This window comes from Cornus florida, unplaced genomic scaffold (genome assembly GCF_030987335.1).
Source record: "Cornus florida cultivar Cherokee Brave unplaced genomic scaffold, ASM3098733v1 CherokeeBrave_3.0.0_Hap2_Chr04, whole genome shotgun sequence".
NCBI lineage: Eukaryota > Viridiplantae > Streptophyta > Magnoliopsida > Cornales > Cornaceae > Cornus > Cornus florida.
Genome location: NW_026775574.1, coordinates 38,241,497 through 38,258,520, shown reverse-complemented (window position 1 = coordinate 38,258,520; position 17,024 = coordinate 38,241,497). Strand labels below are relative to the sequence as shown.

General features: G+C 39.0%; 1 protein-coding gene across 3 annotated transcripts in view; it reads right to left on the bottom strand.

The window, feature by feature from the left end:
• LOC132303161 (uncharacterized) overlaps positions 1–16,247 on the bottom strand; it is an 87,723-nt gene extending 71,476 nt beyond the window's left edge. The window contains exons 1-2 of one of the 3 annotated variants that reach the window (XM_059800307.1): positions 15,897–16,247; positions 12,343–12,494 (exon numbers count right to left, since the gene is read on the bottom strand). In XM_059800307.1, the coding sequence (XP_059656290.1) occupies positions 12,343–12,494; positions 15,897–16,125 (381 nt within the window). In that variant the 5' untranslated portion in view covers positions 16,126–16,247. The remainder of the gene's footprint in view (positions 1–12,342; positions 12,495–15,896) is intronic. The other 2 variants (XM_059800306.1, XM_059800308.1) reach the window with 2 other exon arrangements.
• Between the last annotated feature and the right edge of the window lie 777 nt (positions 16,248–17,024).

Here is a 17,024-nt window from a genome sequence, read left to right as displayed (position 1 = left end):
ACATATGATCATGTCGGGCTGCAAATTACAACTATGAAATTAAGTAATTCAAATTACTTACTATGGGCTCAAGCAGTGAAGACCTATTTAGGCGCCCGACGAAAGCTGAAGTTTATTACACAAGCTCCTCCACCTCAAACATCCACACCATCCACAACATATGATGATTGGGAAGCTGATAACTATATGGTTATGTCCTGGTTGTGGAACAGTATGGAACCTTCCATTGCATCCACTTTTATGTTTGTCACCACTGCAAAGAGAATATGGGATGCAGTTAAAGAAACCTACTCTATGGACACAAATGTCTCTCGCATATACTCCCTGTATGAGAAGATGTTCCATTCTCATCAATCTGACCCCTATGGTCAAGGCATCGGTGAGTATTACAGTACTTTCAAAAGCTTGCTAGATGGGCAAATCAGGTAGTGTCTTCTTCTGACATTGCTGGGTCTCATCCTTCTCCTGACCACCACCACCCACCTGCTCAAAACTCTGTACTGCCATCATCTGCACCTATTAGTGACAGTGTGATACTCTCACGAGCTAAGTTCAGTGCCTTGGTCAACCGGACGCATCCCCACTCTACTGATACGGTTAACTTTGCGCAATCAGGTAATATTGCCTGCTTGTCTGATTTACAGACTTCAACCTCCCCTTGGGTTATTGACTCTGTCACTCTGGGGCGTCTACCCATCTCACAGGTGATGAATCTCTATTTTCTAATTTTCAGAAGTCTCGTTTCTCATCCTTTGTTACTTTGGCTGATGGTAGAACATGTTCCATTATTGGCCAGGGAACAATTAAACTAACCCAATCCATTTCTTTATCCTCTGTGCAATTGGTTCCAAAATTTCCTTTTAATTTATTATCTGTCAGTAAACTGACTCAAGCACTCAATTGTTTTGTCACTTTTTATCCTTCGTTTTGTATCTTTCAGGACCTCAACACGAAGACGACGATTGGTGGGGGAACTAACAGAATTGGCCTATACTATTTGGATTGCACACCTTCCACTAGTGGTGTTGCTTTACATTCCCAGGTGTCTGTATACCAGTGGCATTATCGGTTAGGTCATCCCTCGTTGCGGTACTTGAAGTCTGCATTACCTTTCCTTGAGTCAGTGTCTACTTTAAATTGTGAGTCTTGTCAGTTGGGTAAGCACCATAGAGTGTCTTTCCCTCCTCATATTGTTAATCGTCGGTCTTCTTTATTTGAATTGGTGCATACGGACATTTGGGGTCCTACTCGTCAAACTAGTCAATCAAGTTTTTCTTATTTTGTTACCTTTGTTGATGACTATTCAAGGATGACTTGGTTGTTTTTTTTTTTTTTCCCTAAATAAAGGATGATGACTTGGTTGTTTTTAATGAAAGACCGTTCTGAACTTTTTCCCATATTTCAATTATTTTTAAAAGAAATTGAAGTTCAATTTGGTTGTGTTATACGAACTTTACAATCTGATAATGCTATGGAATATGTCAAAGGTGCTATTTCTACCTTTTGCGACTCTCGTGGCATCTTGCATCAAACTTCTTGGTCTTATACTCCCCAACAAAATGGTGTAGCCAAACGGAAAAATTGGCATTTAATTGAAATAGCTCGGACATTGATGATCCATATGCATCTTCCAAAGGCATTTTGGGGAGATGTTGTTTTAATTGCTTGTTATTTAATTAATCGTATGCCATCTTCTGTTCTTAATTGGAAATGTCCTTATTCCCTTGTTTTTCCTACCCGACCATTATTTGCATTACCGCCTCATGTTTTTGGGTGTGTGCGCTTTGCTCACATATTACGCCCTGGCACTGATAAATTGTCTCCTCGTGCCATTAAGTGTGTCTTTATTGGGTACTCTCGGACTCAAAAGGGTTATAAATGTTGGGATCCTAGCACTCATCGTGCTTTTGTGTGCATGGACGTTACCTTTTTTGAGGACACTCCTTATTTTTCTTCACATGGTTCGTCTTTAGATACCGAGTTCTGGCTTCCATTGCCTGTTGTGTCACACTCATCAGCCTATGTCCCACCACGACCACCTCCAGTAACACCGCCACCTCAAGTGCCACCACCACTTCAAGTGTACAGTCGACGATCACAGCTAGCCCCCCCCGCCCCCCCCCCCCCCAAATTGTCTACTTCTATTGAGGCTCCTGTTGCTGCTGATGATCTTCCTATTGCCTTACGCAAAGGTATTCGATCTTGTGTTACTGCACATCCTATTTCTAACTTTGTCTCATATACTCATGTTTCACCCACTTTCTCTTGTTTTTTATCCACACTGTTTACTATACTTGTTCCCAAGACTTTGCAGGATGCTCTTTCTCATCCTGGTTGGCAACAAGCCATGATCGATGAAATGGATACTCTTCATCATAATGGGACATGGAATCTTGTTCCCTTACCTCCTGGTTCCAAACCGGTTGGTTGTAAGTGGGTCTACACTGTCAAATATCTCCACGATGGTTCTATTGAGCGTTTGAAAGCTCATCTTGTTGCAAAGGGGTACACCCAAACTTATGGTGTTGATTATGATGAGACTTTTTCCCCTGTTGTAAAGATTTCTTCTATCCGGTCCTTATTTCCATTGCTGCAAATCGTAACTGGCCGTTGTTTCAATTAGATGTGAAAAATGCTTTCTTACCTGGCGACTTAGTTGAAGAAGTCTATATGGAGCAACCACCTGGGTTTGTTGCTCAAGGGGAGTATCGTCATACCGTTTGTCGCCTTAGGAAGGCCCTGTATGGATTGAAGCAATCTTCAAGGGCTTGGTTTGGAAAGTTCTCTGCGACACCATTAGCATTTGGTCTTAAGAGATGTCAGACAGACCATTCGGTGTTTCATCAGCACACTAAACCTGGTTTCATTTTCCTTGTGGTATATGTAGATGACATTGTGATCACAGGTAATGATTCTGAAGGTATTGTTAAATTGAAGTTGTTTCTTCAAAATCAGATATTTCTTGGGTATTGAAGTTAATAGATCCAAGGAAGGTATAAGTTTATCTCAAAGGAAATATGTGTTGGATTTATTAGAAGAAACAGGTATGTTGGGTGGTCGTCCTATTGATGCTCTTATGGATCCAAATACAAAACTCTTATCAGATGAGGGTGATCTATTTGATGATCCTGGCAGATATCGACGACTTGTTGGGAAATTAATTTATCTCACTATCACTCGACCGGATATCTCATATGCAGTTAGTGTTGTAAGTCAGTTCATGGGATCTCCTAGGATGCCACATTGAAATGCAGTTCTTCGAATTATCCGATAACTCAAGCAAGCTCCAGGTGTTGGGTTGCTATATAAACCAAATGGACATCTTAGGGTAGAAGGTTTCACAGATGCTGACTGGGCTGGTTCTCCCTCAGATAGGAGATCTACTACAGGCTACTGCACATTTGTTAGTGGAAATCACATGGAAAAGTAAAAAGCAAACAGTGGTAGCACGGTCCAGCGCTGAAGCAGAGTACAGGGCGATGGCCCATACCTCTAGTGAGTTAACGTGGATACAACACTTTCTTGAGGAACTTAGGTTAATAGTCAAGACTCCTATTCCATTGTTCTGTGATAACCAAGCAGCTGTTCATATTGCATCCAATCCGGTATTTCATGAAAGAACCAAGCATATTGAAGTTGATTGTCACTTCACCCGAGAGAAAATATTGAGCAAGAACATCTCTACTCCATTTGTGAAGTCAGAAGATCAATTAGCTGATATGTTTACTAAGGCTCTTGGTCATAATCGGTTAAAAACAATTTGTTCCAAGCTGGGACTATATGATATATATTCTCCAGAGGGAGAGTGTTAGAACAGTTATATGTAAATAGGTATTTATGTTGGGGTCATATTGTAATTAGACAAAGGGTTTGTGGCCGTTATGTAAATAGGCCTTTCTCGTATTGTATATGTATTTGTGTTATGTGAAAGGGTTTTGATATATATAAAGAAAACGGGTTGCGCCTCTCTCTCTCTCAGCCATTTGTAAAGTGAAGGTGGAGTATTTAGAAGCCTCAAGTTTGTACATATTGCAAACGGATTGATCATCTTGTTGAGAAATGCCCTAAAAAGTATTTGGATTCGAAAAGAAAGTTGAAGGCAGATGGGTGGTCAAAAGTAAAGGAAAGCTTTCGGCAGTAGAGGACTTGCGATCTGCCCATTAGGAGATGAATTGAGGGTAGTGTAAAGGAGGATGATTTGGTGAGTACTAATTAGAACCCTTTTAATTTGTTGGTTGTGCCCAAGGACGATGGTGCAGTGGCTAGGGAGGGGAATTTTCCAGAGGGGCTGAGTAATAAGGTTGATAGGGATCCTGTTGAAGAAGGCAATAAGGATGCAACCTTAGTATGTGCAACTTCTGACACTATATTGAGATACTCTCGTGAGAGAGATATGCATGGAGTGAGGAGGATATTTCTAAGTCTCCAGTCTTTGTAGCTTCTGAGGAGAGTGTTCATATAGTATCTCCTAAGGAGGGCAGTGAGAAAATTAAGTTGAAGAAAAGTTCCATGAAAGGTGACGATTCACTGCAAGTTGATAAAGGCAAAGGGGCAATGCTCCTGAGTGATAAGTGCAAAAAACTTGTTATTTTATACTTAATAATAAATGATTAATTAATATTTTTTAGTAGATAAATGTTTTTATCCTTGCTTTTCATGTTTTGTAGGGGTTGATTTCAGAATAAGAAGAAAAGAGACAAAAATAGCAAGTTTATGAGATTATACGATCAGTGAAATTCAAATTTGACTTTCCATCACATGAAGTCAAAGATCAGACCAAATTGGAAAGCAGCAAGATTTTAGGAAGATTTTATTTTATTTTATTTTATTTCACTTCTATAATTAGAATTTTCTCCTCCCAATCGTTCCATTCAAACTCTACAAATAGGGACATATGTAGAGGAGGTGAATGTACATTATTAGTGAGATAAAATAATGAAAGTTAGAGAGAATTTTTGTCTTCAATTTATTTCTTATAATTTTTGTTATGAAAATTGTTTTTATTTCTTTATTTTGTTTTCTTATTATGCTAACTTAAACATTCCTTCTCAAGGGAGTGATGAAGCCACCATGGCTGAAATATAAGTAAATTTAGTTTAATTCTTTTATGAAATTTTCTCTTTAGAGCATTATTTTACTCTTCTATTCTGTGTTCCTATTTTAATAAAAAAATTAGAAAGAGGATTCTTCGTGTTTGCCAATTAATGGTAATTCAGAGAATGCCTATTTCTATTTACCAAAGATATATCAGATTAAGTAAAATATATTCTCAAGCAATTATTATTTCACACTATTATTTTTCTTCATCTTTCCAAGCTATAATTGGACTGGTGGAGTGATTTGTTTACAATAGGAAAATTTACATACACAGAAATATACAAATTTATTTATAGTAAGCTGTGGTGGTGGATTCTTTCATTGAGATTTTTCTTATTATTTGATTAGGAATTTATTTCATCTTATTTATTTAATTTATTTTTAGTTTATTAGTAATAAATCATTAAATTGTTTTAAAAGTTATTCTTCCTTAACTTTTGGTTTTAATTTTGATTCGTGAGTTTAAATCATGTATGGTTCGACCCTGCTTATTCTATACCATCTTTAATTTAGTTTTTGCAGGTTGTTCTTATTTTTGCACGAAGTGTAGAAAAACAACGACAGAATCCATAAATCTACACCCGTCACTGAGAAAGTGTCTAGATGTAGAGGTGGGGGCAATGCTCCTTCAGTTCTCAAGGATTTGTAGCTGGGATGTTCGGGGCCTTAACAGGACCAGAACGCAGAGGGATGGTAGGAATTTTTTCCCGAGTTACGGATCAATTTTATTTGTTTGGTAGAAACTAAGTTAAGCAGAATAATTTTGCTAAGGTTTCAAGCAGAGTTTGTAGTGCTTGGGACTGGATTAATAATTTTGCTAAGGTTTCTGGTTTTGTGTTTTATTTGTCTCCTATTTATGCTTTGAACACTGTGTATGACAGAAGGCAATTGTGAAGGGATTTGAAACAATATGCTTCTGTTGTGGATAGTGCCTGGGTGGCTCATGGAGACTGGAATGTGGTGAGGTATCGTAGGGAAAAGATTGGTGGGAAGAAGTTGCCTCAATCTATTCTTGATGAGCTTAATAGTTGCATTGCTGATGTGGGGTTGATGGATGTTCAGACTAAGAATGCTGCATGGTCTGGGCGTAACAGAAGACAGTTGAGGAGGATGATTTATGCGCCTTACAAATGAAGAATTGCTTTTGTCTCAAAAAGCAAGGGTCTCATGGTTGAAGGATTATGACAGATGTTCAGATATCTTTTATCAGCAGATGTTGCAACATAGAAATGTGAATTTTATCAGCATCCTGCGCCATTATACTTCTCGAAATCAGGGATTTTCAATTTTGTCAGGAACGTAACATCAGAGAAGAAGCAGAGATCTGAGTAATCTGTTCCTTCATAAGCATCGATCTCCCGAATAGATTTCACTAATAATAGTGGAATCAATGGAGCAGAGTCAAAAGGGATTCTGACTTTTTAGTTAGGTAAATACTGATATACACCCGAATCCTTCATTTTCACGAAGGTTATGCCAGTTGGGCTAATGACCCATATATGTGTGTATATTTCTGAGTTATTTTGAGTTAGGTGATTAGAATTAATTAAGCTTCTAAAAGTGGCAAATTATCCTAATGTTTTCTTAAAGGATGGTTGACTTTTATAAAAACTTGTTTGGGAATTTGGGAGAACAGAATAATTTTGATTTGATGCAGCCAAGTTCTTTCTCCTGTCAATCTCAGTTGCTTGAAGCTACTGTCACTAGAGCTGAGAATAAGTCCTTGTTATGGGCTCTCTCCTGATAAAGCTCCTGGTCCTGATGGATTTCCAGCTATATTTTATTTATCAAATGTCTTGGGGTATTGTGGGTGAGGATGTGTGTAGGATGGTTCAGTATTTCTTTAGTCATGCCAAGATGTATAAAGGTATTAATAGTGCCTTTTATCTCTTTGATCCCTAAGAAGACTGGTGCCACCAAGTTGCGAGATTTCAGGCCATTAGCTCTTTAGTCATGCCAAGATTTCTAAAGGTATTAATAATGTCTGTATCTCTTTGATCCCTAAGAAGATTGGTGCCACTAAGTTGCGAGATTTCAGGCCATTATCTCTTTGTAACATGCCGTAAAAAATCATCACAAGGATTTTGGCTAACACATTAGCTGGTATAATCCCTTCTCTGGTTGGTCAGGACCAGAGAAGCTTTTATTAGATGGAGGAAGATTCAAGACAATATAGTTATGGCTCATGAGCTGGTTAGAGGGTTCAATACTTCTAGGCATGTTTCAGTAGCTTTGAAGGTTGATTTGACCAAGGCTTATGACCCAGTTTCTTGGGTTTTTCTGCTTCAAATTCTTCAGAAGTTCTGGTTTGGGGATAATTGGATCAAGTGGATTAGTGAATGTTTGAATTCAGCTTGGTTTTCTGTTCTTATAACAGGATTTCCTTTTTGATAAGTATTCTTATAACTGGATCTCCTAAAAGTTTTTTCAAACCTGGCAGAGGTCTAAGGCGGGTTGTCCTATTTCTCATCTGCTTTTCACATTAATTGGGGAGTATTTTTCTACTTTGATGGAAAAGGAAGTGAGGAATGGTGGGAGCAATCCTTCTCAAGAAGCTCTGAGAGTTGATTCTAACCTTACTTATTTGCTTTTTGCAGCTGACTTAATGATAGTTACAGATGGAAACAGTAGAGGTTCTTTGAATGTGGAGAAAGTGCTAGAATCTTATCAGAATGTTACAGGGTTAGCTGCTAACAAGGATAAATCTTCTTTTTTTCCCCGTTAAGGCAGTTAGAAGAAAGAGGAATAATTTGAGTATTTTCCAGTTCAAAGAGGGTAGTTTCCAATCAAGTACCTTGGCTTGCCTCTACTTATCAAAAAAAAAAGTATCTTGGCTTGCCTCTGTACTGTGTGGGGTTGAAATCACGTGCGTTTAGCCGTTGTTCGATAATATTGATGCCAGATTAATGTTGTGGTCCAATAGAAGGCTGTCTTTGGCTGGAGGGGCTGAATTGATCAAGTCTATAATTACACCTTCTGTTGCTCATTGGTGTGCTGTGTTTTCATCTGACTGCAGATGTCCTTATATTGATCCAAAGAAAGATGAAAAGATTTATGTGGGGTGGCAATGACATGGTCAGAAAGTTCCATTATTTGAGTTGGAAGATGGTGTGTAGGCCTAAAGCTGAAGGAGGGTTTGGCATCAGGAATTTTTGTGATATTCAAAGAGCTTTTACCTGTCCTATGGTTTAGCATATGTTGCATAGGAAGGATAATCTATGGATAGCATGGTTTTTAATAGAGATATGCTAGGAATTCTTCCTATTGCCTGGCTATTTCTTCTCCTACTCATTCTGTTGCTGTCAGTGAGAGATACTATGTTGCAGCATGTGAATTTTAGAATCTGCTCTGGATCAGCATTCAGCATGTTCAATGATGCTTGGTGTGGAGGCCAAAAATTATTGCTGAGGTTTGGTCAGAGGTGAGTTAGACAGTTTCATTTCTCTAGAGAAGCTACTCTGAATACTGTCATTTGTAATGGTGCTTGGTCATTAGACTTTTTGGGTGCTGATATGAAAAATGTGAAGTACTATATTACTTTTATTTCTATTGTTCAAGGTACTGATACTTTGTTGTGGGATAATGGTCTTTTTTCTTTCAAAAAGGCTTGGCATGGTTGCAATTAGGTTTCTTACAGTCTCCTGTTTTTTTTTTATAAGTAAAGATTGTACAAAGAAGCATTCAAAAGGGGAACGCATCCCTCAGAAAATACACAAGGCCTAATAGGGCCTCTAAACTCTCAGAGAGTCCAAAAAATCAACTATCTTCTCCATGGATTTACAATATCTCCCTATAACCCAACAAAAAAGAGTGTTTATAATAGAGAATTTGAACTCCCCCATAGGAGTCTCCTTTCCTTCGAAGGACTTCCTATTTCTTTCAAGCCATAAACACCACCAAATGCAAAGAGGCGTAACCCTCCAAAAATCACAGACTTGGGCCCCCACTATTCAACCTCGCCAAGCCTCAATCAAATTTCTAGGGACCTGGGCATAACCCATTGAACCCTAAACAAACTCAACAATAAGACCCAGCAATCCCAAGCCATGGGGCAATGCAAAAGAAGGTGATCAATCGTTTTCCCATCTCTCACCAGTTGACCACAACCTATCTTCTCCTTCTTAAGTTGTCCTGGGCTAAGATTTTCCCCAACACCGAAGTCCATGCAAAAAAAGCCACTTTGAGAGGGGCCTTGGATCTCCAAATAGCCTTCCATGGGAAAGACTCCCCATGGGCTTCCGTAATAAACCTGTAGAAAAACCGAACACCAAAACAACCCTGGGAAGAAGGAACCCACACCGATGAGTTAGAAACATCGCCGGTAAACTCCTGTCTATAGACCATTTCCAACAGACCAGTGGCATCCTCGATCTCCCAATCCGGAAAGTGACTCAAGAAACGAATGTCCCAAACAGTTCTCCCACTATCAAGACAATAGCAGTCAATCACAAAAGCATGTCTGTCCACAGCAATCCTAACAAGCTTGGGAAAAGTGAAGGCCAGAGAATGATCACCACACCAAATATCCTCCCAAAAGTGGATCCTCCTCCCATCCCCCACCCGAAATCTAATGTGTTTTGAGAATTCATCCCACCCTTTCCGGATGGACTTCTAAACCCCAACACCATGAGGGATAGTCACCTCCCTAGAACACCAACCATCTCTCTCCTCCCCGAATCTGCTCGCAACCACCCTTCTCCAATGTCTATGCCTCTCCACCCCAAATCTCCACAGCCACTTGCCCAAAAAGGCCTTATTAAAAGGTACCAATCTTCTAATACCCAGACCACCAAAACCAATTGGAAGACTCGACAAAGTACTCTCCATCAAAGTGACTCTCCCACCTTTTGAAAGATACTGCATCTTCAACCCAGCCAACCTCCTCTCAAACCTTTCCACAACAAGGTCCCAATATCCCACTCGCCTCAATGGCACCCCAAGCGGCAACCCCAAATAAGAAATAGGAAAAGAGCCAATGCTGCAACCCAGAATGTCAACAAGAGTAATCTCCGGAACCTCCCCCAACAGCAACGAAGACACTTTTACCCACATTCACCTTTAAGCCGGAAATGACTTGAAACCATGTCAAAAGACAACTCAAGTACCTCATCTAAGACTCATCCGTGTCACAAAAAACCAAAGTGTCATCTGCAAACATCAAATGGGATATCTCCAACTGACTAGAAACGTCTCTGCCCATCCGAAAACCTCGCAAGAAGCCCAAATCCACAATCCTTCTTATCAATCTACTGAGGGCTTCCATCACAACGAGGAACAAAAAGGGATGTCTCAAGCCCCTCGAACTACTAAAGAATCCCGTCGGAGAGCTGTTCACAAGGACTGAGAAACGAACACTAAAAATACAAAACTCGATCCATCTCCTCCATCTCTCATCAAATCCCATCCTCTCCAACAAATAGAGAAGGAAGCTCCAACTAACATGATTGTAAGCCTTCTCAATGTCCAGCTTGCATAAAACGCCTGGGATCCCACTGCATAGTCTGTTGGAATTAAAGTAGACCAGGGACTAACTTCACTGCTTGTTTAGCTTTACAAGACAATTTGCCATCTTTTTGTAATCTTCAGAAAAGGGGTTTACAGATGCTTCTATTTTTGTTAATTGTTTCCAGAGTGATGATTCTAGAGATCATATCTTTTTTGGTCGTCCGTTTGCTAGAGATGTTTGACAGTGGTTTAGTTCTCTCTTCAATTTGAACATGTCTGGTTTATCTTTTGATTCCTTTGTGGAGTGGTGTATTAAGAAGTTTGCTACTGATACATACATAGCTAATCTTAGCAGAATGGTTTTTTCAGCTGGTTTATAGGCTATTTGGAATGAGAGAAATGTTAGATTGCATCAAGGGGTTCAGAGGTCTGCTGTTGAGACTGAACTCACTTGGTTTCAGATTTTGGATGCTGCTGGTCTTTCTCTTCATGATGTGGTGCATGCTACTTGCTAGATTGGGCTTAGCTTCTGTTTTCTCTTGTTTTCATATGTACTGGAACTGGTCTTATTCTTTTTTATGGTTGTTGTCATTTGTTGTCAGGGAATGCCCTCACTGTTAAACTCTTGTACCAATTCTTCCTCTCTTTAACATTATACCCACACCTGCTCATAAAAAATAATAATAATTTGGTCAGAATGAAAGCTTCCTCATTCATGGAGTTGACAGATTTCAATATACATGACCTGATTTGGGATGGATTATTGGCGCGACATACAGCAAGGAGTTGCTCCGACGTAAAAATTGAATTAGTTCAAGTTTTGGTTCATGATTTATCTTCAAGCAAGATTAAAGATTTCACAAGAGACTAGAGAGCTCAGAAAATTTATTCAAAGGGATTCTTTGTAATTAACAAAAGCTTACTGTGCTATGATCAAGTATGGAAAGAAGTACGAAAAGATGGAAGGCTTCATTAGGGTTCTTAATTGATCATGGTAAATTGTTTCGGACTCGACGGCAAGTTTTCTTCAACGAGGAGGGTTTGATGCAAATAATTAATGATGATTTGGAATGTGTACAGAAAAAAAAGTCAAAGGTCATTCTTGTTTTTTGGAATCAAGTAATTAAGTGTTAGAATTACTGAGAGTTTCCTTAGGAAAGTGGTTAAAATGTTATTAATGCTATGTGGGGATTGTAACAGTCATTTTATGATAAGTCAAGAGTCATTAGTAGTTAATTAATATAATTTTGAAATATTATAAGTTTATAGACTATACCTCAGGCTTTCCCCAGATTTCCCTTCAGAAATCTAGGCTCCAACGTTGATTGGAGTAGCCATACCCTAATCTTCTGTTTGGTTCAAGAAGACTTGGTAATTCCAAAGTTTAATTACTTAGTACCCAAAAACAAGAATGACTCTTTGACTTTTTCAAGATACACTCCAAAGCACCATTAATTATTTGCATCAGTTACCGAGGAAGGGTTGGTTTGTAAATTTTCGGTTTGAATAGCAAGCCAAGTGAGTACATAACTCAGAATATAATTTTTTTTTCCAATGATTTCAGTAGATCCCATCAATTCGACTTCTAGAAATTTAATCTCCCACACAAACAACCAAAAGAGAGGAGAGAAATATGTTAGGTGACTTCCAAGCAGCCAATGAAGTTAAAACAACAGAAATAAAGAAAGAAAAGAAAGGAAGAAAAAAAACTAGATTTATATATAATTATCATTCATAAAATTTTATTAATAACAACTAAGAAATTACTTAATGACAATAAATAAAGTTCAATATATTAACCTGCCAAGCAATTCGATCAATGTTTAGTGTGAGAAGAAGTGTTTTTGCTCCTAAACGAGCAGATGCAAGGGCAGCTTCACAGCCTGCATGTCCACCTCCTACCACTATGACATCATATATTTCGTCAACCGTTTTAGCATTAAAATTCCAGTCTGCACAATTGTGGAATCTTCAGTCATAATAGTGATTTGAAATATTCACATTACGAAAGTAACAGTCTCACCAACTCCCAAGACTTGTTAATGTTGAAGATACCAAAAAGATATAAACATATCAAAGCCAACAACAATAATCTAGAATCACATATGTAAAGAGATCATAGAGAAGTCCAATATGTATAAGCCACCTTAGACAAAGATTTAAAATGACCTTCCATTATGCAAAATGATTAATATTCTGTATGATAATTGAATAAAAAAATTCCTCTAGAATATTCCAACTAACTTCATGCTCGTGCCTGACGTCAGGTTAGTTTTCATGCATCAAGATGAAATTTTGAAGTTAAGATGCATAAGTTTAAGAAACGGGAGTATGTAGGATAATGTTAACTTTGTAGGTTATAAATACATAAAAGTCTTTTTTTCCCAACAAAGAAGAGCATATTTTCATGAGAGAAAGCAAGATAATAAGTCACCTATGAACTCAAAAGCTCTACGAAGGGCAGCAAATGGATAGAGCACTAATTAATAGCTCAGCCTCAATTCAGTGAAGAGCTTGTCCAACTATATATATATATATATATATATATATATATATATATATATTTGGAAGTTAAAGTAATTACGCACACACCCTACCTCCACATGGTCCCCGACCTCCCCTTTGGAAAGGAAGGGGTGATACCGCTGGGCCAATTGGTCCTTTGGTTGTCCAACTATAATTTGCTGAGCTTGAGCATGAACAAAAGCTTGTTAGGAATTTACCCGAACCCAGCCCCAGTTTTAGATCAACGAGGCTCGAGAATGCAGCACTACTCAATAATTTATTGCTAGGATAGCCCATAGCCTGATCGCACTCACATTAGGGAGAGGAAGGAGAAAATGCTGACTCGCTAGCACTTGAGTGAGATAGAGGACTCCCCAAGCAAGTAAAGGATTTTACATTGTTCTTGTCTGTGAAATCCAACCTCAACACCATATCATCATCATCATCATTATATTGATTACATTGACGTTGCTCTTGCTTTTTCGTTTCATCTGTACATGCTCAATGGCCTTGCAAATCCAATGGAAAAGTGTCTCCTCAAAATTGAAAGCCTTAAACCAACAATCCGTCCTGTGAGATTAAAGGACCAACCTTTAAAACTCTCACAAACTAATACTTATTTGTGGTTTCTATGTCCATTAAAGCTTTCATGACCTTGCCGTCCTCCTCCACATTGACATACCACATCCCTTAGATCTTCTTCTTACTCTTCCTCTTAGTATCTCATGGCATGCTGCTCAACACCCATATGTTTTTTTTTTTTCGATAAGTAAGATTTCATTAAAGGCGCCTAAAAGGGGAGCGCTCCCAAAGAAAACAGAAATCATTCACAACGACGCTATAACTTTAAGCTATCCACAAAATTCAAAAAACACCTATATGTTCACATACATATGTCACTCTCCACACTACATGATAACGAATACTCCTCTTTGCCCTTCTTCACTATAGTATTCTTCTTTTTTATCTCAACAATCTTGCACTATGTGAGAAGCATCACATAAGAACCACTTCACCTCATGCTATCCCCTGTCACAACGATTGCCCCTCTCATTGGACTTAGACCATTGCCCATGGTCCTTGCCCTATCATGATTTGGTGCATGTCATCATCATTGCTCTCGTCATATTTTGTTTTCCAAGAGACGGCTTTCTTATGCCTCCAATCTCCCCATCTTTGTCACACTTTCTTGTAAACATCAGCCTATTCTCTATTTTAAAGTGATCTAGTTGCTCTGTTATAGTCATGGCATATGCCAAGTTTAGCAGCTCATGTCTCATCAACTCTATTGCCACCAAGGTTGCAACCCATTGATGAAAATCATAAATGTTTTTTTTTTTTATAAGTAAAGATGTATTAGAAAGCGTTCAAAAGTAAAGATGTGTTATCGATTAGTCATTCATGAGATCTCCAACATTTGAGTATTCCTTGACACACTCATTCGCATACCCCTTTTACTTAAGGTGCCTCAAGTTGATCATCATCAAATGCACCACTCTCACTGTATAACTGCAATTTGATTCTTATCTTAAATTTAGCCCAAGTCTTGATTGCTCATGCGCCCCACCTATCAAGAGTTGTCTCCACCATAGTGCAGCAATGTATGTGAGTTACACTATTATTGTTTGTGTATTCTATTCATCATCATCCATCCAGAATCAGTTGTCTATCTAGCAACATCCCTCGCCCATCTTACTGCTCAGGCTTTGGCACCTTAATTTTCAAAGTGGCAGCAAACTCTCTTTTTTTAGACAAGTCCTCTCTGCACTTTGCAAGCTCCTACTTGCAAGGTTGTTCTCTTTACCAAAATCAAACCTTTGGACCATTTTTCCCCAAGGGCGTGTCATAGTCAAATGAACCCACCTAGTTTTCTTTGGAGTCTTGGAAAATCGAGCATCTAGTTGCTCTCTCAATAAGATTAATACTTTCTATATTGCTTTCATCCTTTCATCAAGGCTGCCCTTTCCGTCACAAATGAACCCCTAAGGCTTGTCACTGACCCCTTTCAAGTCCATGAAAGGGTGGTCAGACTCCCTGCCTACCCCAAAGCATGTCATGTCGTCTCCTTTGACAAAGTCTCCTGTATGCAGCAATCTTTAATTTCTAAGCTTTTCTTGCAGTAAAACCTACTCTTATATGTCAATGGTACTCTAGCAGAACCTACGCGTAACCAAGGTGTTGGTCCCTGCTCATCAAATACTTGTCCACCTAAACCCATGTGGTTTTGGTAGTTGTCGTCACCCTCAAATGGCATGCACACTCACACATTCTTGTCTGCAAAAAACATTTGTATCCAATCCAAGCATTAATGCTAAAGATACCCTAAGGACATTCTCACTCACACCGAGCTACTCGGTTGTTGCAAATGGAAATCCTTACCTAATTGCGGGCACCTTCCTACACAATGGACAGCTAAGATCAAAGGGGATGAGGCTCCTAAACATCCCACATACTTGAGGAAAAACACTAGAATCCCTTCCAAATATCTTATATATTTCTATATTCTACAAATATCTCCTCAATTCCATAAAAATTTCATATAAATCAACACAATTAAATATAAGAAACGACATGCAATGGTTCAGTAAGAGTGTGACGCTTACAGGGCCTAATCTTCGTAACTTGGACAATGAGAAACACAATGGTAAAGATGAATACGTTCTGTACTTATATGTTGTTTTTGAGTTAAAAACGGAATATATCCATAATTAATCATTAAAATTCATTTTTTTTTTTTCTCACTTCTCTCAGCAACTAAAAGGACCATATCAGATTTTTCAGGTCACTACAAACATGCTCGATAAAATGCTTGAGAGAAATAACAAAAAGAAGAGCTACAATTATCGTACCCGTAGAGCTGGAAGCAACGGTCGAGAAGCGCTGACGCGAGTAAGCAGTGAAGAAACTGATGCTCCGGCAAAAGTTACGGCGGCGGAGAGTGAGGTCTTGACGCTTGGGAAGAAGTCGAAAGGAGCGAGTGAAGAACGGAACAGCGAGAGGAAAGGGGCTGGAAATTCGAGAGGAATGAAGAGCCACAGAGGCCATAGAAGAAGAGGTTCGAAAAGAATATTTCAACATTCGGTTGTTAAAGAACAGCCATTAGTTGAAGATGAAGAGTGTACTGAGAAGAAGAGAGCATAACTGCGAATGCGGCGTCTCTGGCTTAGTAAAGAAAGGCTCGTGTCTAAAATATACACTGTTCGGGGAAGCCACCGTTTTGCTCATAGGATTTGGGGCGCCCGTTTTGCATTCCACCCGTGTGCCATTTTTTTTTTTGTTTTTTCGTTTATTAAAATGCAATGACTGAAATACCCCGTGCACATACACACGCGTATAAAATAGTGTAAAAATAAAAATAAAAATACCGAAGTTGGTCCGCCGCCATCTGCACTAAAAAAAGCCATCATTGCTATCTCCACCAAAAAAACCACCAACCACCATAGGAGCCACTGCCGCCACTACCACCACCATAATTATTTTCCTCCATCTTTGTGTGTGTGTGTTTCCATGTACAGTGAATGGCCGATCCCCACCACAGCCGACCACTAACAGCCCCCATCTGGCTAACCACCACCACATCCAGATTGTTTGCTGCAAATCTGTAGGATTTAAGGGCCGTGTGACTTGTGAGATTTAGGTATGACTAAATTGAGATAATTGAGACTATATTGATTGTTGGGTTATCTTTAATCTTGCTTTCAAATATGAGATTCTGGGTTTAATCTTGCTTTCAAGAGCGGCGACGAGGATAGCAGTTTCGACAATGGCGATGAACAATGCCGACGAACAAAGTCTGAACGGTGGGCAATAAGGAATCCAGCGATGGTTCAGTTTGATTTCGAGAGATGGAAGCTGCAAGTTCCGGTGACAAATACCAGCAACGGCGAGCAAGAACGGAGTGAAAGGCGATGCTTCCAGCGACGGGCAGCGATTGTAAGGGTAGCGATTCGGGTTAAAGCAGAATAATCAATCAAAGC